The sequence below is a fragment of the Lepisosteus platostomus genome, chromosome 3, assembly GCF_059453375.1.
Source record: "Lepisosteus platostomus isolate fLepPlt1 chromosome 3, fLepPlt1.hap1, whole genome shotgun sequence".
NCBI classification, from domain to species: domain Eukaryota; kingdom Metazoa; phylum Chordata; class Actinopteri; order Semionotiformes; family Lepisosteidae; genus Lepisosteus; species Lepisosteus platostomus.
The window spans coordinates 42,294,307-42,318,588 of NC_142613.1; the positions used below are offsets into that span (position 1 = coordinate 42,294,307).

At 33.7% G+C, this 24,282-nt stretch overlaps 1 protein-coding gene and 1 long non-coding RNA gene across 13 annotated transcripts in view; one reads left to right on the top strand and one right to left on the bottom strand.

Moving 5' to 3' along the window:
• The first annotated feature begins 806 nt into the window (after window positions 1-806).
• Window positions 807-3,933, top strand: LOC148674894 (uncharacterized). The gene is made up of 3 exons (XR_015935586.1): window positions 807-887; window positions 1,438-1,511; window positions 3,155-3,933. It is a non-coding gene; the product is annotated as an uncharacterized LOC148674894 (long non-coding RNA).
• Window positions 3,934-14,322: 10,389 nt separating this feature from the next.
• The window catches only part of fam49a (family with sequence similarity 49 member A), a 57,556-nt gene continuing 47,596 nt past the window's right edge, over window positions 14,323-24,282 (bottom strand). For all 12 annotated transcript variants that reach the window (XM_088625634.1, XM_088625628.1, XM_088625633.1 and 9 more), the window contains 8 exons: window positions 21,663-21,768; window positions 21,178-21,314; window positions 20,917-20,994; window positions 20,003-20,119; window positions 19,818-19,897; window positions 19,052-19,178; window positions 17,840-17,910; window positions 14,323-16,901 (listed from right to left, as the gene is read on the bottom strand). In XM_088625634.1, the coding sequence (XP_088481760.1) occupies window positions 16,838-16,901; window positions 17,840-17,910; window positions 19,052-19,178; window positions 19,818-19,897; window positions 20,003-20,119; window positions 20,917-20,994; window positions 21,178-21,314; window positions 21,663-21,768 (780 nt within the window). In that variant the 3' untranslated portion in view covers window positions 14,323-16,837. The remainder of the gene's footprint in view (window positions 16,902-17,839; window positions 17,911-19,051; window positions 19,179-19,817; window positions 19,898-20,002; window positions 20,120-20,916; window positions 20,995-21,177; window positions 21,315-21,662; window positions 21,769-24,282) is intronic.

A 24,282-nucleotide genomic window follows, 5' to 3' on the forward strand; every position in this document is an offset into this window, starting at 1 on the left:
GATGTTACACAAAACTCTGATTTGAATTTAATAAGGAATTAAAACACTATGGAAATACTGGGGATCTTTAACAAAACATGTATAGAACTAACTTGTAAAGCTATACAATTCAAATACAATAGTGGAAGAATATCAAATCACATTTTTCCAAATGTGTTAAACATGTACTGCTAAATTCCACTATTCCTAATGTCTTACAGCCATGGGTTATGATTGAACAAATTTAAGTGAGTGTTGGCAAATCTACTTTATGGATTTCATATCTTCTGCACTTCTTAGTGTTAAATTAAGAAAGATAAATGTACAAACTGAAGCAGGCCTTTGTAAGATTTCAAACAATTTAAAAACTTCATTTGATAAACAGTTTTGATGGGTCAGAATATAAAAAATCAGTTATTATCATACATTAGCCACAAAATACAAATGCAAAATTATAGAATTAATACTTTGATGAATATTAACAAATATATTGTGAATTTAAATATTATTTTAAGAATTATTATCTATCAATGCAAAATTAATATTCACACCCTTTATTACATATAAAGTTGTAACTACCAACCATGTAGTAATATGTGTTTGCCAATAACATACTACTACATATTCATGTTTGTTTGGACAATGAATATTCTTAAAATGGAATAATATTACTTTGGAACCACTATATAACTGAACATCATTAAGGTACCTTTTTACTGCCTGAGCTAGTATGCAGGATACAGATGGGCCTCACAGCATGACCACCTAAGAGCCTACAGGTCTTATGAAACTGTCTGCACTCCACAGGAATTTACCATTACATCAGAACATAGCCTCCTCCTTGGACTTTTAAAAGAGACCCTTATATGCGACTTGTGGGGATGTGTCCATCTGAAGGCGGTGAAGTGGTGAGTTCTGCATTTTCTTGTACATCTATTCAGAAACCATAAACCTTTTTAAAATATTGAAAAAATGGATCCTGTGTGCCTCTGTTCAGTGCCCTATTGATCTTTTAAAACTTTTTAGAAATACTATTAGTCACAAAGTCCCTGTATGAGAGATTGGTGTTTTTGAGATTAAAACTATTATACAAACAATCCATTTTATAATTCAAATGACAGGTTTATTACAAGATTCTTCAGTTGCACTTAGGTCATTAAAAATAAAAATAAATGAAGGAGTATATTACAATATTTTATTAATTTTTAACACTAATTAATAAAGGTGTGTGTTACTCTACACATGCAGAAAGATATACTCAAACTTTGTAGATTTTAGATCCTGAGCCATCTACTACTCACAAAAGTGTATTTGCATTCTTTTTTGCTATATACAGTACATTTGAGAAGGCTAGGAGGTGTTAATGAAAATGTACCTAACTGAAGGTCTTCAATAATATTGAATCCTTTAGGGGAAGCATTGCCGAACGTAATAATATTGCATGGATTGTAATTCCAGATAAAATGGCAAACCCCACATCATAAATGATTTTTTGGTCCGGTCAAAGAAGGGGTAGAATAACAGATTCCAAGGTAAGGTTACCAACTAACTTGGATTCTAAATAGGAAACCACTAGGTTTCAGGTATATTCATGTAATTGATCTAAATTAACTAAGTTAACTAAATTAACCGTGATGGAGTTCTAAGGCTGTTAAAACGATAATAAATAAAATACACTAGATGACATTGAATGCTGGGCTTTGTGATGACCAGTCAGATGCTGCGTATTGAACTAGTTTAATTAGGTTGAGTATCTGTTCCGTTAATTTAAAAAAAGGAATGTGACCATAAGAGAGCAAGCTCAAAGTCCATTGAAATACTAATGTGCCACTGATTTAAAGTGAGTTTTGTCAGCCTTTAAGTAATGTAGTACACCATAGATGTTTCAGGGTATTTCTAAATCACTACTTTAATCCCTGACCATCAACCAATATACTTTCAATATATTTTACAGAGAGGCTACTGTTTTCTATTTCAGTGTGAACATATGTTTTTGATGAGTAAATATAGATCAGTATTTCAAATAAAAATAATGAGATCCAGGGAAACTGTGGGAGGGAATTCTTATAACCTGATGTAAAAAGGAGCTGAATTAAAAATATCCATTATGCTTGGAGAAACTCCAGCACTTTACATGGGGAAAATGGAACTATTCTATCAAAAACCGACAGAATTCCTTAAGGGATGATATATGACATTTAATTATCTTAATACTATACAGACAGAAAGAATAGTTTTATAAGAGTTACTTTGTGTAAATGCAAAAAAGTCTATCTGGATTTACAAAAGACAGTATTAACAATTGCAGTCCATTTATAGGTATTATAGAAGACATATTTAACAGTGATGATGTTTTCATTCTACTGAAAAAAAGCATATAGACATAGTTTTTACATTTGGACTCTGAAAGCTTTTTGTATAAATTAATGTATTTATTATCTAGTGGGGTTGTTCTGATATTATTCCAATTCTCATAAAATACCTCAGTTTCACTAATAAATATATAACTTACTAATAAGTATAGTTGTATTAGAGTACCAATCAAATATAATAATAATAATTGCTTACACTTATATAGCACTTTTACATATGAGTGTGGAATTTCAATCTAATATAATAATGGAATGAAAAAAAACCTTTAAATCCAAACTGCTGTAATTAAAATACGGTGCATAATTTTGTTTTTATTCAGTAAAAAATACACATACAATTCAAAAAGTGTCATTTTCAATGTCATCATTTCATCCATATTATCTAATAATGGACTGAAAATGTCTTTTACATTTTATTCTGAATTATTCATTCCCAAAAGAGTAATCAGGAGTTACATGAAGGGTAACATTAGGCTCCATTTACCTGCATTGGAGCTTTAAGTGATTAAAATAGAAATCAAAAGGTTGATCACCATGTACAGTATATGAATACATTCTGACAGACCTCTTTTGTTACAAAGAAGCAAGTGTTGCTTGAGGTAACACTGGAAAGGCTCAGTCTAGACTCTGTGGAGCCCATTCCAAGACGTTAATCTGTTTCTTCAATAGGAAATCACTAGTTTTCTTTACTATTAACTGGAGACAAACCTGAAACTTCACAAATTTAAAATCAAATCAGCTTCTTACTAGTATGTTACAATAATAAGCACTGTTCTTGATATCATCAATACTTTATATTTCAGGGTTCAGTCCATGTAGGACAGAAGATCTTTTTGATCAAGCAGATGGTGTTTCAGGTTTTAATCACTAACTGAAAAGTACTTCTGTAGGAATTGTGCCCTTGGTGACTGGTGTTTACACCACTGGTGCAGCTTATGCTGGTGTAGCCTTGCACACTCATCACACTGTTCTATGGAGTAGGAATCACCTACTTATAGTATACAATATCCCTTTAGCTTCCAATGTACAGTAAACTTTGTGTTTCCTAAAAATAATGTGCTCTATGTGTTGCTTATGCAGCTTATTGGTATGAAATATACAGAGCTGCTTATTTAGATTTGAAAATATCATGCCAATCAGAAAGAAGTTTCTTGGGTTTTGTGTTGTTTCACATGGATATTATTCTTTGATTACTTTTGTGAAAGTAGTTTTCAGTACTACAACTGTCAAAGAACAGTAAAGGAAACTGTAAAGGATCTCATAAATAAGGATGAGAATTCTTTATGTGAAGAAGAGGAAAATTAAATTATGCATGTTTCACCCAGGTGTTTACCAGTGAAGTTACAAACATCTGGCTCCAGCTGAGGAACAACAAAGCCCCATTTTAAATAATATAAGTGTAACCTTATTTTCTAATTAAAAAATGGAAAATATTGTTTCATAATTTTAAGAATGTGCATTACATCTATAGCTACTTGTGTTGTTTATCCCCAATATATATCCTTTAACAGTGTGAGTGGTACTGGGTAGAAGAAAAAAAGATAGTTCTGTGTGTCGTGTATTTTTTTGCACTTACACTCAGCTGAAACAATAAAAACAAATTCTAACAACGCTACCTGCCTCCAAAATCTCCTTGATCACACAGAATTTAATCCATGTAATCCCTGATGTGAGCTGTCTTGAGTGTTGCATTATCATAGCAGAACCAGAAGTGTTACATGTACTAAAAGCACTAAGGAAAAACAAATCTACAGGCCTTGATATACTATCAGTCTTTCAATTGTACATAATGAAACAAGAGAAGTTACTCATTGGTTATTGACAAAACTCTTCCAGCAGTCTCTCGAGACAGGGTAATGCCTACTGACTGGAAAATGTAGCTAATGTAGTGTCCGTCCATTAAATTAATGACTAAACCAAACCAAGTAATTATACACCAATAAGACTTAAGAAAAGTCAACATGAATTTAGAAAAGGCAATTAACTAGAGTCCTTTTTGAGCAAACAGGCAGCAGTGGATAAAATACTAATATATAACATAGCAGATGTAATTTTCAGAAGGATTTTAGTCGTTTCTAATAAAAGATAATGTTCAATAATTCTAATGTAACAGGCAATTGGCACTCAAAGTGATACTTGGAATTTGTTATTGGAAACCGACAATTAAATAAGGGGTGCTACAGGGATCTGTGCTATTCTTGTGTTATATCAATGATCTTGATTCAGGTGCAGGTAACAAACTAGTTACGTTTACAGATTATATCAAAATAGAAAAATTACCAAAAACTGCAAAAGAAATTCAAAGTACCAAATTCAACACTGGGTAAACACACAGCAGATGAAATGTACTATATACAATTGGTGGGTGTTGCAAGTGGGTACATGTAGCACAAACATAAACTTCATATAAAATGAATATAACATTACACAAAAGTTAAAGACTGCTTTTGAGAAAGATTCAACTGTGTATGTAATGTGAGGAAACATGCAAATAGAAGTAGCCAAGATACATTCCACACAACACCACAGATTAAAAGAACTGAACTATTTTAATCCTGCATAAAGGAGACTAAATGTGAAACAGTGAAACATGAACCTGAGGACAACAGTTGAAACCATATGGAAGTGCATGTAAAACCAGGCAATACTTTTGTTATAGAAAATGATTATCAGTCTATTCAAATTTATTGTAAAAGACCTTAAAAAATGTTTTTTTCTCCTTAACAATGAGCCGTTGACACAGAATTAGTTCTTTAACTGATTTTAAAGGGTTTAACATCCTTTCCCTAAAATCATTCTTGCAAACTCATAAATTACCGATCTTTACTATTTTTTCACAAATATGGTTCAGAATTATTTCACACTAGTAGTTTCCACTAATTTATTTCTTTTCTATTCTTTAAAACTTACTTAAAACTGTTTTTTTATTAACATTTTTTTGCCATGATGAAGTATGTAATTTCGAATCACTTGAAAATACAGTATTTATCAGACAAGGATAATAATTGGAAGAATAGGACTGAACCTGTCTGTAGTTTACCCTGGAAGGCAACTATGAACAGAGTAGCTGAAGTGTGCTGTGAAAGCAATGAATGAGAAACTTAATGTGGAGGTATGCCAAGGGGAAAGCAAAGCTGGAACTCAAATATTGCTTTATTTTTACTTCAAGTCATCCATGATTTTATATCCCCCACTCTGTCAAAACATGATGAGTGGCAGTGACTAAAAAGAATGTGTTTGGAGTAAAAACATTCTTTATAGATTCGTATGAGGTTGGGATGTATGAAATAAACCTGAGAGACTGTCACTTTATTTGCTTTCAAAAAGTGCAATACTCTTTCATAAAAAAAGAAAATAACAATTTTCTCAAACAGAATGCATACAATTTTGTTTTTAGGATCTGTAATAAAAACTTTGAGTTTACAATTTTCACCTTCTGCAATCTTTTTCTGAAGATTATATTTTATCTCAATCTTTCTGCATTCAGTAATCCATATTTCTATTTTCACATTCTCCAGTTCTTCCCACATTCCAAAGACTAGATTGATTAACACCTTAAATTGTCTGTGTGCCCTTTGATGGACTGGTATCCTGTCCTGGGTACATCCTGCCTTGTACTGCTGGTTTAAGCTCCAGCTCTCCACAGTCCATTTTGGGCCCTATAAGTGGTTATTGCATACAAGGGAATGCTTAAAAAACAACAGTCTTCTTCAATAATCTGTCCTATAATTTTCCTGTGATATGCAGAACCATAGTAAAGCAAATTACAATTTACTGGCTAATCGTTGTCAAACATTACATTACTAAAAACTGTCAAACATTACTAAACATTGTCAATACATTATATTGTATTTTATGACTACGCATCTTTTATTTTTTAATTAAATAGTTATTGGTCAATATATTTTCAGAGCAAGGTTAAAAGAAAATACTTTAACTTTGCAGTGACCATAAAGATTAAACTAAACACGTTTAGTTAGATCTATTTTTCTGAGTGCAGGTAAGGAGGTACTCTGTGTGAAAGATCCCTATATAGGGTAGCATGGCTCATGGACCTTTGCAGACCTTTCACTTCAACAGATATAAAAAGTCTTTATTCCCACTATTGTAACAAGAAAAAAAAACATTCAATCTGCCTCAAACCATTTAATGGCTCCAAAACTCAATTTTGTCCCCAACCCCTTTCCAAAAGCAACTAATATTTATTTATGTTCATGTCTCTGGTGTCACAGGTCAGTCATTTCTTTTGTGGTGCCTTATACCTATGCTTTATACCACACAAAATCAAAAAGCCAGCAGAGTCCAACAGCTCTCTGGAAGCTCAGTTTCCTGGTTTTAAATGTTATCTGACCAATTGTTTTCCACTAATTGGTCAAGTGACTGAGGGATGTCAGGTCATTACCATTGACGTCTGGGTAATGTGGTTCCAGATAAAAAGTGCTATCTTGTTTGTAACCACTGCTCTCTTGCATCTGACCTCCTAACTAGTTATCTTACATCAAAGAAAATAGGCAATAAATTATATCATCCTACTATAAATCTGTAAAGGAATAAGACAAAAATCAATTGGATGACCCAGCTTTCTAAAATTAATTTACTTTGAAACAATTTTTCAAAGACTCCCAAATTTGTGTTATATATTCAGGAAAATATTTTGTTTCAGGCTGGAGACCAAAATGTAGGTTTATGTCAGATAAAACAGCATTTTCATTCCTAAAAATCATCTACAATATAAACTATTGCAATTCATGGGGTATAATAGATTACACATTTTACAAATGGAAGAAAGATCTAAAAGACAAAATGAAGAAAAACACTAGCTGGTACAGTAGCTTACTGTTCAATGAGAAACATTAATACTATATAAGTAAGCATCTTTATGTTTTTATTATGAAAGTATCAATAATTTTGAACCATTAATGTTAAATTGCTAAACAGGACTGCACATGTGCATGTACATTGTTTTAAATCCATATTTTAATGTGCCCAAATTAAAAGATTAAGTTTACATTAATGTTCCCAGACAATCTGTTTGTCTTACATGCCCATAGAAAGTCTGAATGACTGTCGGCAGACATGATTGATTTTAAACTACAAGGATTCAGTAGCCAAAGAAAGCAACAGAGTCACAGAGGTAAAGATATTGATCTGCAATGTGAGATGGATCCTTTTCCTCTTAATCAGCAACATTGAATACAGGTTATAGATCAGATGTCTGCCAAATGGAAGTAAACCATAACCCCGACACTGAAGCTCAATATGCTATTAGTCAATCTACTGAGAAGCATTTTGGAACAAAATGGATGAACTACAATGATTATTTATTTTGTTTCTTTGCTTTTGTTTAATGATTAGAATGTTGGAATTGTAAGCCTTAATGTTAATTTTACAAAAAGCTTGGAGAAGTATCTCAAAGTTACTCCTCCAATTGCCATGATCAGTACACCAAGGTGTATAACAATTCCTATAAGTATATTTGAAAATTACTTATAAAACATAAGCTATGACGTATAAGAACATAAAAAAGACTAAAGAAGTGCAATAGTCTTTTGTAGCTTGTCAGCATTACTTTAAACCGAGGAATTTGCTGTATGTGGTCACTCTTCTCTGAACTGCTTTTAGAGTAGCTATATTTTTGCAACATGGTGACTAAAATGAATACCATATACTTAATATTCTAACATCATGCTATCTAAATTTGTATAATTCTTATAATTAATCTTAACATTTTCTTTCCTTTTCAATTGCTTTCTTACATTGTGGTGAAAAATGTTTTTTTTGCAGCTTCTTGAAGTTCATTGTTTCCCATCCTATATTCAAGAAATATATATTGTCATAAGTACATTAAATTAAAGGTTAATCGTCCAAAAGGAAATTAGTCAATAGAATGCATTTTATTTCAAGCGTTTTTGCACATTTAGTTGAATGGCACTGACCACACAGACACAAGTCCCAAAATGCAATGCTGCATTTTCCTTTGCAAAGTGAAATCAATTAGGCACTTCAGTGTTTTAGAGTATGAAACATTCTGTTAGTAATCAGGATCCTTTAAAAGACATGAAATTTGGTCCTACAGATGTTAGTTTACTAGACATGTGACTGATCCAAGAGTCTTTGACCGGGAAGTCACCTTGAAGAGCAATGCCTTCTCTTATTAACATCCTGATGAAGCTGGTGGAAGTAATAAAAATGACTGTCACTAGTGTGCTTTTCTGTGAATGTGAGCATTCTATAAAGGTCCCAGAGAGGTCAAATGCACTCAACCTTTCCAACCCTCTGTTTTAACTTTAGATGATGACACAATTTTAGAGCTTGCCTATAGATCTCCAGGATTTAGAAATAACTAATCATTCTGTGGTAATGTACTCAATATAAGAAACATTCAACAGCCTTATGAAAGAACAGTAAAATGTGTTTAAAACTATTAAACCAAACAACGCTCCTCAGAAAACGTTTTATGAAGATTTTGTTTTTCTCTATGGACCTACCTCGTCTTTGCTTCTGTTGTATCCCTTTTCAATTTTCTGTGGTTTCTCTTCCCTTCCTTTCTAGTTTAACTATTTTTGGATTTCTTTGTGAATTATTGTACCAAATGACTGGTGATAATGTCAGGTATGATCTGTCACATCTGTAGATGGTCTGTGCCATAGAAAATTATCAGTAGACAAAATAACTGAAGACTTCTTCTGCCCACTACGTCCATCTAGAATCCTTATGTTGAGAGACACAACAACACTTAACAACATTATCAGTTGTTCAAAACAATAATTGGAACGTCAATATAATGTTAGAATCTTGTTTTCTACAACACTTCTGTAGAAAATGATTCTATCCTTCTTCCCCTTCTCCATCTAGTCACACTGCACACGTTTCAAACTCCTCCACAGCAGCTGCACCTCTGCTGCTCAGCCGTGCCACATATCTGGCAACTAATTGTCAGCCTCTGCTGCTCAATAAGGCTGCTTCTTACTCACATCTTTCAGAGCCCCAGTGTGCAGCACGGGTTCTGTTCCATGTATATTTATTGTGTTTACATTTTGTAGACCATTCTGCTGATCTGTGAATTTCTATTTGTCCCACTACAATTTAGTAATGTTAAAAAAACTCAGTAGTATCATCCACAAAGCCCACTTAAGACAAAAGCTTACATTTATTTTGTATTATACTTTTAATTTTAATTACATTTAAATTTTTCCTTGTTCTAGTAAAAATCTGTCATGTTATGAAACAGGCTTAGTGTGTGTATTTAATGCAAATGTTAATGTTAATAATTATTTGTAATTTTCATTCTACTGCATTCTACTGGAAAATCATGCATGATGAAATTTTAAAAAAAGCATCCATATATGGCAAAAGGTTACTACTTCTTTGGAACCCTGTCCAAACAAAGATAGATCAGGGCTGGAATCTATAAATGACTGGAGGTTATTCAAAGAAATTAGTCTTTGAATGAATGGGGAGGGTGTGCTCCAAAAAATACTTAATCTTAAGCTTCTGATGTTTTTTTGGAGTAGAAGTCCTGAAATCCCCGTAAATGTACGCTGAGAGACAGTCACACTGAACAGGCCACTGAAATCTTGGCTGGGAGACACGACTCTGTAAAACAGAGTAATTGTCTTTAATTATTTTTGGGAATAGAAAGGATGTAAGAAGGAAAGTACCAGTGTAATATGGTTCTGTGTCTGGGAATTTGTTATCAGGTTGATGGTATGAAGAGCTGATTGTGACTCTGGTGAGTACTGTCATTACAGTATGCAGGGTGTCCCCTGTGAATAAAAAAACAGTCCAACAGTCACTGCATAACTGACAAAGTCAGTTTTTGTAGATAGCTGTGTAAATCAGTGGGTTTGTGATACACTGAAGATGACAGCATTAGGTATTTAATGGAGAGGCTTATATCCAGACAAGCAATATTGGTGGAGGCTACATTACAGGAAATTCAAAGATGGATAGAATTTGGTGAAATGATTCAGGAATTGCAGCCGTTGATCGCACTGACCGTCATCATTGTATTGCTTATAGAGGTCAAAGACAGTTAAAAATTATACTGATTATATGATGATGCCAGATATTATGATGGTCACCATATTAATGCCCTATATCTTAAAACAGGAAAAATGTGAAACTTTCACTGCTATTAAACTATTAAACAATCCTCAATGAATTCAATTCTTTCTTCACTTCCTTTAGTGCAAAACCTATACCATACAATACAGTACTTCATTCTAAGACACTATTATCTTTCAATATACTCTATTTCTGAGATTAAATCTTTTATATAATACTTTAAAAAGCAAAACTATACATTAGATACATATTCCATACAGATGTTTTGTTTAAGATTGTAGATTATACCACTTTTATTTTGAATTCTTATTCTGCTGCTTGATTCTGAGCTTCAGTTAATTTTAATAATATATTAAAACAACATTGTCTATTGTATAAGATAAAACTATGTGGGAATGTTGTATATTATTTTTAGCATAAGAACACTTTGTCACATGATAATACATTTATGGTGACATGTATCTAAAGACCACTGTGGCAAAAATTCAATGATCAATAAAAAATAATGCTTTTTTTATTTGCTCATAAACTATTGACATACTGTAAGGCAATCAGACATTTTTTGGGGTTATACGATATAAAGACTCTTTTAATATAGCAGCTGGATGAAAAACTACTTGGAGGTCATATGAAGGTTCATGTGGCAAAAAAAGACCTTAGTAATTGTACTGAGGAATCATCAATTTCTAAAAATCCAAAAAGACAAGTGTTTGTTGGACACTCAATTCTCTAGAACACCACAACTGAGATTTGCACAGGAAACTGAGACAAAAAAAAACTTCTTGTTGTTGTCTTGGTGCAAAAGTCAAACAGTACATATCGTCCCTGTTATCGTCTATGAGGGCACAAATGACATTGGATTAAACATCACTTCCAGAACTTTTACAAGGATCAATAAGAAATCAATGAAAAATGGAAGTCAATAGTGTCAAACCGGCAAATTCCATCCACTCATTTTCACTCCGCTTTTGCTGGTGATGGTCGTGGTTGCAGGAAGCCGAGTAGATCAGCCCAGACTTCCCTGTCCCCAGCAACAGATTCCAGCATCTCCTGGGGGATCCCCAGGCGCACCCAAGCCAGCTGAGAGGTAGAATCCCCCCCTATGGATCGTTACCTTGTCATGGTGGTGGGGCTTGTGTTTCTCAGGGATGCGCTGAGCTATGTCATACGGAGCCTTGTGCTCCTGGTAGGGTTTCTCTTGGCGAACAGGTCTGAGTTAACAGGTCAGACAAAGAACAGCCCAAAAACAACCCTCATGACAATACAAACTAAGATCGAATGTAGCCTGCCCGGGACAGGGTTACCAGGACCTGCCCCTGGAGCCAGGCGAGCGCCTAAGGGCCGGGCAGACCACATAACCTGGCCGGGGCTCAGCCCAAAAGGCAATGTGGGGCCATCTTTAAAAAAAAAGACTAAAAATTTTAATAAAAAAACGATCAAATTCAGAAATGGTCAAGCACCTCACAGGTAAGGTACTGCATGCAGGTAGTAAAAACAAACTGTAAAAAAAGTCACAAAGCTAAAACAGGCTACAGTAACGTCCATCTTCGAGACATGTTGAGAAGCAATTAAAAATACAATGTAAAATTTAGAATTTAAAATAAGGGATGCAATAACCATACAACACTAATAAGGTGTCATTTTGAATAAGGTGTTCATTTATGACCATCACAATATAGAAATAATATTGCTGCTTTGGAATTTGTTCAGAGAAAAAGCAGATACTTTCTGGAACTTACTGGAATATCCTTCACAGACATTCTTAAGGAAAATAACCTTTTTAGTCTTGACACACAAGACTATGAGGGGACAGTTGCAAGTATTCAAAATCTTGAAAGGCACTGAAAGTGCACTCAGTAGATTTCTTAAATGAACAGTGTAGTTCAGTGGTTCTCATCTTTTTGGACCAAGTACCACCCCTAATCCAACCAAAGCATCCAAGTACCACCTACAAGTCATCATCTCATAGGAACCCCCGAAATTCTCAATGACCAACATGAGCGCGCGTGCACACACACTCACACATACATATAATAAATATTATAATAAAAAACTTTATTTGATATAGCGCCTTTAAAGGTGGCTTCTCAAAGTGTTTTACAGAAAAAAAAAACATTAACAACAACTAATAAAAAAGCACCATTTCAGTGAGAGGGGTGAGCCTGTTTAGTTGAGCAAAGCAGATTTGAATTAATTTTTCGAGCCTTGATACAATTCACAACAGAGTCTAACAGATATTAAATCTTCAGGCATTTCCTTGACGGCAAATGTCTCGCGGTGGATGTTGTAATGCGTACATTAATTTCTGGAGCAACCTCTCTAATTCGTGCAACTACACCGTTATGTGGGCTTGTCATTGCTCTACCACCGTCTGTACAAACTCAGACGCATTTTATCCAGTCGAGGCTATTCTCTTTGATAAATTCATTCAGAAGCTGAAATATGTGCGCTCCTGTAGTTCCTGTTGGTAGCGGTTTTCAGAACAGAAAGTCCTCATGGGACATACCCTCAAACTCGTATCTAACGTAAACGAGCAAATTGGCCAAATCGACTACAGACTCATCTAATTGCAGTGAAAAACATCTGCTCATCTTAACGCGCTCTATCAGTGTACTTTTGATATAATCCTTCATTTCAATAATTCTATGAATGACTGTGTCTTTCAGGGGGAGGGGGGCAGCAGGTCGAGATGTTTAGCAGCCTTTTCTCTACACATTATACGTGTCAGCTCTTTTGCCAACGGTAAATAAGGTTCTTCAAAAATAGTGTAGCTTACCTGCTTTAGCAATCCGCAAGCTTGCATTTTTCCACGTTTCCGTTTTTATTTCCGTATTTATTTGGAGTTTTTATTTCATGCGCATGAGAGCCAAACACAGAGACGCTCTGTGTATTTTTCTCAAATTAGAACAGTTCTTAAATATTTTTCTGTAATCACGTTTTCCTGTGCTCACAAGTTTACCTGCGTTCGTAGCACGTATTTCTATGCATTCCTGTGTTTACAACGTTGGCATTGTTCCAGAATCACGCACATTCTCCTTTCTCCCTATTTGCTGGAGATACAGTAGCTTTTTTTAAATACAATTGGTCACTTGCGTCTGTAGCACGCATTCCTATAGAGTGGTATAGAATTACAGAGTATCTCTTGTGTCCACTGAAGTATTAGCGTGCACTGTATCGTAGTACGTAGGCTGCGTATTCGACATGTATTAAAATACAAAATATGAAAACCCGTCCTGATTTTTCAGGGCACACGACACAGTTCCAGGGTCATTTGGCGTACCACCTGGCGGCACTCCACGTACCACTGCCGGTACGCGTACCACAGTTTGAGAACCACTGGTGTAGTTCATTAAGTGTAGTTAAAGCTGACCCCCTGGCTGGATAAAAGCCCTGGATCAATTAACCACTAATAAATGGGCTAGATGGGCCAAATGGCCTTTCATTTGTAATCTTTCATGTATTTCTATATTTCTGATAATCCATCATGCCACACCATGCCTCCTCTGATTTTACATCATTCTTCCTTCATATGAACACAGGATTCTATTTGGCGTATCCTCTGCAAAGCTGCTTATTAAAAGTATATAGCAACACAGTATAACTGAAAGAAGCTAGAAATGAGGGATGGCCAATTTCAACAATTTCAGACGGCCAATATTTCAAGTACGAAAGCCTGAAATTGTAGATGTCAGGAAATATGTTTCCCCCCCATCAATAAAACATAAACCAAACACATCATGGAAAACACAAATACATTTAAGACCAAAGTGGCTACAAAAATAATAGTTTTGTGATTTAAGATTCTGTTCCCTAGTATTACTCTATTGGTTACAATAATTCATGTTTCATTTTAATGACACATTATATATAAAAAAGGAACAAAGTAACGGTAACAAAACAGGGCTTTAGGTTACGTAAAGGTACCAGTTTTATTTTCACTCCAGACATCCATATAATATACAAGGCAAAACCATTAAAGAAGTTTTTGTAATCCACTTTTCCAAACCACACAACAAATAAAACAAGTATTGTCAGTTTCAACAGCATTTTGCTAATATTTTATATAGCTGGGAATTAGCATTTTTTCACACTTTAGCATCAACTAAATATTTAAGACAATACTGACACGGAAAGAACAGATTTTTTTTTTGCAATGACAATATGCAAAGAATTTCCACTACTGTTGGTATTTTTTGTATAACAATTCATTTTAAAGAAAGCTATTATATTTGCTTTTAAAAGGCTATTCACACCATAGAGTTCATTTCTTGCAGTGTTTACATGACAAAACTGAAACCTATAGAACTACCCTGTCCAATCTGATCACAAATGCAAGGAGAAACATTGTACTGTTGTGGACAGAAATGTGTTGCATTGTTAGACATAAGCAACATTTGCTTTATTCTAAACTTGATCAGTGTAAGAAATGAGTAATGCAAGCTGGTATAGCTAGTAATCTGAAGAAAGTAAAAGCAAACAAAACAAAGCATATCTTTCATGAAACCATGTCTTTATTAAATTTTACAGATTAGAAAAACATTAATTTTAACTTTTAAAAAATATATTTACCTCAACCCAAAACAGTGATCATTTACTTTTGCATTGCCATGCAGGTGGGACTAAACATTTCTTCATTAAATCAATGATAAACTGTTACACAAGAATTAATTCAAGATACCAGAAAAACTGCCATCAAGGTTAAGACGAAGCGGTAAAGACAAACGTTGGCAAAAGAATGAATAAACAGTGTAGTGTGAATAGCCCTGAAGTACTTTCACAAACTCTGAAAATTTAATAAATATACATTAAGATTTGAACAAACGTCCAATTTTCCAAAATATCGAAAAGCAATTAAACGTTTAGTATAAAGAATGATCAAACCTTTTCTCCAGTGGTTAATACTGATGTTGTTAATGTACCGTGTCAAAAAACTCCTTGCATACAAAAGTAAAATCAGCTCACCAAGTAAATATAACGTTCATTTGATCAGCATCTATTAAGAGGAAATGTTGCTACGATACAATAAAAATGCATTAAATTACACAAGTTAACAAATTATGAAAATGTGGGAAATATTACCTTTGAAGTTAAATTTATGATTACAGCTGATAAGCTTATATTGGCAAATACTTCCACAAATGTGCTATTTCCACATGAGTATTTCCATATGAAAAACAGCAAGTGTCCCCTTCACAAATCTCCTTTGATAAAGCAAGACTTAAAATGTACTTTAAATCCTTTGTGAATCCCTAGCTTTTTCACTCTATAAAAAAATTGAGGCAATACCACACAGAGCAACACATAACACTACCTTTTGCTAAAAACAATAAAACAGTTTCATCACTGAATTACCTGCATTACTACATTGAATTATGAACTTGAATGGAACTGGCTGTTTAGATATTTATATGAGGTACAGTATGATCAGAAACAGCGACATATGGGTATTTGTTTTCAGTTTTTTGAAAACCGCCATTCCTGAATCTTTGCATTTAATGGAAAAGTCAGGAGGACAGAATTCAGCTTGTTTCATTCTTGCCTGGCTGAACTCCATCTTGGCAGGATTTACTTCTACATATTTAGGTAAATTGACCCCAGACAGTTCTCTGAGGCCAAAAGAGCCCTTCCTGTGGTTCTGCAGCCAAACGGACTTGGACATATCTGCTGATCTACTGAACACAATGCTAACAATTAACCCTTAGGACCACACCCTACAGAACTTCCAGCCAGTTTTAGTATGTGCCTTGTTTCTAAATACAAAATACAAATACAGTTTAGTATAAAAATAAAACAGAGAAGATACTAAAATGTGTTCATATTTATTTTTTAATATTTCTTATGTTTTAAAAGTCCCATTTTATGTCTCTCAATTTTAAATTAAAGCTACATCTTTTTTTAAATCATAGCAATTAGATACCAATCAACAACAAAGTCCCCTACACATACACAACTTGTTTTGAAAATTTGGTAATTTCAAAGGCAAATTGGGCCTTTCCTTTCCTGTAAACACCCATTTAAACACCAAAACACACCAAAAATATGTCTATGCATAAAATAATACATTTGCTACCTGGTATAAGCTTCCCTGAATAAAAGAGAAAATCTTTTTTGCTATTCTTTTCTGTAAAATTGTCAATTATGGGAATTGGAACGCAAATAAAAAAAATAAAAAGCAGTCGCATGCCAAGCAGTTTTGCATGTTTCAGTTTATAAGGCTGTAAGGTATAATTAATTTGTGCTTCAACAAACAATAGTATTGGCAATCGGTTTTAGAATAAAGGCATATTTTCTATAAGTATCATTAACTAGGATGGAATAGCTATGTAAATACACACAAGTATTAACATCAAGTCTTTTAAATTATGTAAACATATACATCTTCTGAGGTCAGAACATAGATCCTCTTCATATAAAAATTGTTACTGAAGCATTGCTCGGATGGCTTTTGGAGTTGTCTCATCATTCAGGTGTTTTGTGGTGAACCTGCAAATAAGAAAAAATCTTCCTTTGGCAAATACACATACAGTACATAAATATCTTGCATTAAGAAAGAAAACCACATATACACCAATTCATTGTTCTCATTTACTCTGGTAATAACTTGCATCAGAATACTGTTAACAGTTTCTCAGAATTTATGAAAAACTAACATTCTAAAAAAAATCTAAGAGAAATGTAAACATAATTGCATACTTTCAAATAAAAGTGATCACTTTTCATATATACTAGAAATGCTGCTAATCTTTTAATATATGTACGAGATCTTATCAACAATAATAAAAGTTTCAATAAAGAAATGTCCAAATTTTCTATTGTAAAATGTGGTGAATTTAAGATGAAATAAATGAGTGCATTTAGAAAGCCTGTTTATTATATAACTACATAAACACACAACATGTGAAAGGTAATTATAATGCTGCCTTATGCAAAGCGTTTTTGAATATTATGGTCATATGAAAGGATGGCAGTGCTGCAAAGCAAGTGTCCTGATCTTGTACACTATCCGTAGTATTAGTATTATCCTGGTATTACCAGGATATCATTCTGCCATATTTATTCATAAACTAGTCCACAGCAGTCAAATAAAAAAATACTCACATTTGTAATCCTTTGCAAGCTCTTTAAATAATATGTATGAATTTAAAACAAACAGGTGTTTACCACATATGTGTGACTATTTAATTGTCTGTTTCCATCATCACATCTAAGACATGATGCTTTTCATTAAGTCTAAGACATGGACCTCTGACATGCAAAATATAAAGCTCAGCTCAGATGGTAAAATAGTTTTCCTGGACACAGCATTTCCACTACATTTTTTAACACAAAACCTGAATAGGAAATTGATATAATTCTTAATTTTTTCATCACCGGATACATCATAAACATACTACAAATGAGAAAAGAATATTACAACTTACTTGAGTGCATTCAAAAGACCCTCCACATTGTCTGCTGGCTGATCTTTCAGAACTTTTATGCAGCCCTTCATCTGAAAGAAAATGTTCAATACAAAGAAACCAGGATAAGCATGATTTTGGAAAAGCCTTGGCTTTTTTAGCTATTTATGAATAATAAAAACGGTATAATGCTAAAAACACTAAAGCTATGAAAAAAAGGTACAATACATTAAAGGCCTGTAGCACAGGGCTTTGCTCAGGGTACTGAGACCTGAAAATGGTTGATCACAAACTGGAAAGCAGGTACAGCTTTTGTATACACTAACAATAGGAAAATACTAAAATCTAAAATATTGTTGTTTTATGTTCATAGAGTTTGGAATAATAACGACAAAAGTCACCGCCAGCATCCACCAAAGCTCCAGTTGAAGCTTCAGTCTCACTTTTTGTACATTGTACATTATCTTGTGCTTTTTCGCTGAAAACTGTGAGTAACCTATACTGTAATAACGTAAGGTAAAAATCCAAGCCATTCTATTCTTTATCATGCATTTTCTGTTTACTGAAGTTCAGTGTAGGGTAAGGAAATATACAACACTTATAAATCAGTTAGAAAATGGTTCTCAATCTCTCTCCCAAAGTTTAATTTACTGTACCGTACATTTTTAGTGCGTGGTGTATTATTAAGTGTTAAATTTTTCTAATGATAGGATTTTAAAACATTTCAAAACATTTTTCATTCACCATTTTTAATTTCTCTCCCTGTATAAAGGGAATTCATGGACTGCTAGCAGCTGCTACATTCTCTCTTTCTTGCTCCCTACCCCCCTCCCTGATTAGCACACACACCTGTTAACCATTAAAAGTCAATAAACCCTGGTACTCTTACCATTCTGCTCTCTAGTCCCTCCTGTCTCACTTACCGACAGAGGTAGGAAACATTAGGGAGGATTGCTCTAATATCTATTGTATGAATGGTAATTCTCTGTGCTCAGCCCATGGCTAAGACAGGGTCTCTAACTTTAAAACTCAGATTACAAAAAAGACTTGCAGTACAGAACCCTTATCCAAGTCAGGGAGTGGGTCTAAAATTAAATGACTGAGGCTGTTTGGAAGGGCAAAATCTTATTATTGTTAAATTTAGTGGGTGACCAATGGAACAGTTCTCAACACTAATATAATAACACTTTAGCATAGCATTGATAAAGCTAAATATTAAAAAAAAGTTCTTACATCAATTTTTGATGTCTTTGTAAAGGCACCAGCTGGATGAACATGATCATACAAAATGATGACACCAACCATGACTCGCATACAAAACAGCAAGGTATCTTCACTGTTGAATCTACTTGTGTAATCCCTAAGAAAAAAATACAATATTTTGTAAAGATTTTAAAAAAGCTTTTGCATACATATTTGGACCAAACGTAATCACCTCTGAAGAGCTCTTTTTAATGTTATATTAAACAACTCTATCAGGCTGCACTGGTTGAGACCAATAATACAGCACAGAATATTTAAGATGTGATGGGGATTGCTAATATTTAATCAGATTTGGGTAATAAAACAATTTGCAGAGACAACATTGTAAGAACACATTAAAAAGAATTGTTACTCCCCATTCCTTATTTAAAAATGAAGAAATTATATGCAATGAATCTGTCAAGAAGAGTCACTAGCTACAACATCATTCTGCAAGACAGCTACGTTTTAATGGACTTTTTCATCAAGAAAAGATCATAAAGTGTTTCACAATTCAAGTCTGTCTTTTTCAGGATCATATTACAGTTCACAGAAAAGAAGCCTTAGCAGCACTAAGTTTGAGGACAGGTGCATTGCTTGTTCATGTCACATTTCATGTAGAAGCCCCACACCTGATATGACCAGGAGACATAAGTGATATCATATAACCAAACCATTGCATAATTACTCAAAAAGAGACATGATTTGTGATAATTGATTAACTGATGTTGTATATCTAGATTCCAAAATTACTTACGGTGTTTCCAGCATAACTTTACATACACTGGCCATAGTACTTAAGCAGTCCGTTGTGTTCTCAAGAGGTAATGTCTTGTTCTACACACAAATAAAAAAAACAGAAAAATAAAAAAGGACTTAACTTTTATTTACAATTTTATTTATATTTTATATTTATTGCCAATTATAAATTTATGCCTTTACCTCAGACACAAAGTTTGTTGTGGCAGTACTAAGAGTTTTTAACATTGGAGTGGCTTCTGCATAAAAGAGTGACATTCTGTTGGCCATTTCATTGTTGACTTCATTTTCAATGTCTAACTGCACAAAACAGAAAAAAAGACTTCAGCATAGAAAGATCAAGGTTAGAGCATCTGGAAAGACTAGAAATGGCTAATACAACACGATCTATTAAAAGGATCTAAAAGCAAAACCAATTAGTTACAAACAAATTAGTCTATGTTAAATAAGACATAGAAGCAATAAGTAGAACTAAAAGATCAATTTGATAAATATTGCACAATGAAGAATAATGTATTTGGAACCAAACAATAAATATAAAATGGTAAACACTGAATCTGTAGAAACTCATAAGACTTAGGCATTAATGTGAACATCATTTTCATCTTCCATAAAATGCAGGAAATAATGTAACAATTTTAGAATATATTGCCACCAACAATTTAAATTACTTATGTTTATACCGCAGAGCTACAAAAACCTCCTTCAGAATACTATATAAAATTCCTATTTACAAGACAAAACACATTGCTGCTCTGGAAATTGTTGATAGAAGATTGACCAGGTATGTTCTCAAACTCAAAGGAATGTCCTACTTGGATAGGCTAAAAGGTCTAAATCATTTTATTCGGAAACAGAAGTGGCAGATTTAAGCATTCAAAATCCTAAAGGGCATTAAATAAGTCAAGCATATAGATTTCTTCAGTATGAAGACTGAAACACAAACCGGAGACTGAATTGTAAATGTCAAGACTAGTAAATACTCCATTGATTTGTCTTTAGTGTGATCCTAAAGGAAACAGTTCAATAAAAAAATAATTCAGAAGACAATAAAATGTGAAAATATAAAGTTTAGGTTGTGTTATACTGAAACTTACGTTCATGTTATTTATCCTGTTTCTGCTTATTGTCCGTCTGTAATAACTGAAGTCATTCTGAATAGCTGGATTTCTCATCTATAAATAAGAGGAAATAAAATTGTGATTTAAAAAGTTAGGAAGACTAATTATTCCTTAGACCCTTAGATTCCTTAACTGAATAAACAATGACATTTATATATTTTTTTTATATTTATATATGTTTCTATACTTAAACCTAACAAACAATTCTACAAAAGTTTTTTTTTTTAAGCACAGGACCTTCAGCTCATCAAAACGAAGTGTAAAGTGAAGAATCTCAGCAAACTGCTTTGCCAGAGCTTGCTCTTTCTCCAGATGTTGTGTTGGGGTGTAGGGTGGGAATGTCAGTGACTCCAAGAGGCTCTGTAATGCTTTCTCTACAGGAAAGAAGAAAATTCATTCACATTCGTGCTCCTTAAACAGGATACTGATAACAAGGAGCCAATGACACAAACAATAAGGTACTTCAACCCCTGAGAAATGACTTCACCTTTAGGTATAGACATTATGTACAAGATCTATAGTGACAGACCAACATTGCATGTTTACATTCTGGCATGTTTACATTCATTACTTATTGCAGATTCCACATCATGTTAGTTCAGGCATATGAGAAGGGAAAAAATCTGAGAAGCAACAGGAACTCTGCTGAACAAGCTATAAAGTTAGTTTTTTTCCTCTATTATCAATATTTAATATATTTAATGGCATCAAACAAAGTTTACCTAGTCTCAAAGAAAATTCATAGAACCTCTTGAGGCGTATGACTAATGGACAGACAGAATTCCATGCTCTCTCCTGAAGATGGATATCATTTGGATTTTGTATTGCCTGCAGAACAAAGCAAACAAATTATATCCTTTCCAGATATGACTCTGAATTTCACATCACTTTAAGAGCAACTGCTAATTTATTCAAATAACATTTGGTATAGACACAGAAACAACAGTTTTAAAAGTTTAAACGACTCAAAAGACTAATTCTAATACTAAAGGTATTTCTTGGTTTAATTTTGTTTTTTTTTGTTTCAAATCTGGTTTATTCCACACAAATTTCAAAGAATGTAGGACAGAGATGAATCTTTAGAAAACAAAATGACAAGACAAAAGATATTTTCTTCCCCACAACTATGATGCAGGAATTGTTGAACACTGTTCCCAGTCAGAAGGATTATATTTTCAGAGGCTTTCCATAACAAACTGCACTTCTATTTCAATTTCTTGATTTTCAGGACTATTTCTGGTGTTATCCTGTGATCATGGCACAGGAAACTCTTTAATTGCTTGAAATTCTTAAAGTAATTAACTACTTAAGGATTGTGCAGTGTTTAACCCCCAGGGATATCTGATTTTTCTTTCACAAAATATCTTTTTTTTGTATCTTTTGTAATCTTTTTTTAAAGATTTTGTCATTTGTAATTCAAACACTGAGAAATCATTAGTTGTACTATAAGTAATTTGTACTTATTTCTTGTTAAGGATATTATAGATGAGGAAAAAAAAAACAAGAAAAACTTACATGAAGTGACATTCAACAAGAATCCTGAATACCATTTCAGTAGTGTATACACATAAAATGCAACTGTCTAGTAGGATACAATACATATTGAACTTCCTTGAGTGCCAAAAATTAGGCATTAATTTGAATCTGATTAAAAATATATATTTTTGAAAATGTCACATTTAATTGTTAATTAAACAGAGATTAGTCCAGTTTTAAGTTCTACTCTAACATAAGGAATAAAATGAAAGCTCTCCGATACTGTATTTATGACCTTGTGACCTTGAAACCTTTATCACTATCTTTAACCCAAATTAATAATTTGAAAATATAATGAGAATGAAAATATAAACAAATTACAGTTTCTCTGCACCACCTTGCACATCATGTTTAATATACTGACAGGTAAACGGAGGTAGGCTGTCTTTTACCAATAAACCATCGGCAGGTTTTTCTACCATCTCTGTATATCATACAGATATTAGTATCTCCAAAATTCAAGAGCTAACTGCCCTGGCAAGGAGACTTTGCTTACAGCTTGGGGATTTGCCTGACATTATTGAGGTGTAATGATTCAGAATCCATTACAACAAAATCAAGCGCAGGACAGCTGTTATAAAAAAAATAATTGATGCTAAATGAAAAGGGGAAAAGTTTACGCTTTCTTACTGATACATGTTGCTTGCCAGACAGGATGTGACAGTTTACACTATAAGCAGACGGGTAAACTAAAAACCTGTGCTAAATATACCACTTGGTCCAATGTGACACTTTGACACCCAGCAAATCTGTTTTATAGTGTTTTGTAATGGAATACCAGTTCACTGCAGGACACACAAGCATGTGTGCACACACTAAGACTATTTCTAGAAATTTAATTAAAGCAGCATGCCTCCTTATGTTGGGATATGACCAGAGCACCTAGAGAAAACCAAATAGGAGAATAAAGCAGACTCCACACTGAAGGCTCAGTCCAGAATGAAACCCCAAGAGCCAAGAAGTGGAAGGGAGCAGTATGACACCACACCACCCCTAGGCAATATGAGACAGTAATGAAAACCAGTTCATTGTAAAATCGCGATGTAAATGTGATATTGTTCATGAGATGTTCAGAATCAATTAAAGAGCTGTCAACATGGCTTTAAAATCTCAGAGATATGACACTGTTTCTTTGCGTTTTACATCGCATTTAGCGTTTACTTTTGTTTGACTTTCGATTGATTTCCTCCTGTCTCCCAATGGACAGATGTCTCTCCTGCACATCTCACAGTACTGTATAATGTTATTAATATAATGACTAAATAAGAGAGACTGTCGTACCTGTGATTTCTCGATAGTTACACATGCCTGTCCTCCAATATTCAATGCCAAGATGCCTAAGGCAAACATGTCATTATAGATGTTTAATAAAACTGCATAATTTACATCACTACAATTGTAGTGAACTTGTGCAACTGGTAAAAGTCTGACTTGCAATGGGTAGCAGAACAAATGCATGAAAAAAAAGCCTAAATACTAACTGACACTTTGGCTTAGAATATAGAGTGGGTTATTACATGATTATGAAAATACTTAGCTCTAAAAGAACTAAAAGAAGGAAAGACTAAATACACCTCTATTTTCACTTAACCAACCTTTAGGCTAATACCAGCTTTAAAAGATTTCAGGCCTGTGATAACCTAACCTAGGATGAAGGGAGACCCTATGACTTTTTTTTTAAGAAAATGTAACCAACTGTACCACTAATGCAGAGCTAGATTTTGCTTTCCACAGATTACATCACTTTTTGGCAGATGTAAGAGCCCAGGAGCCTTTTGAAACAGTCCACAAAAGAAAAGGATGAAA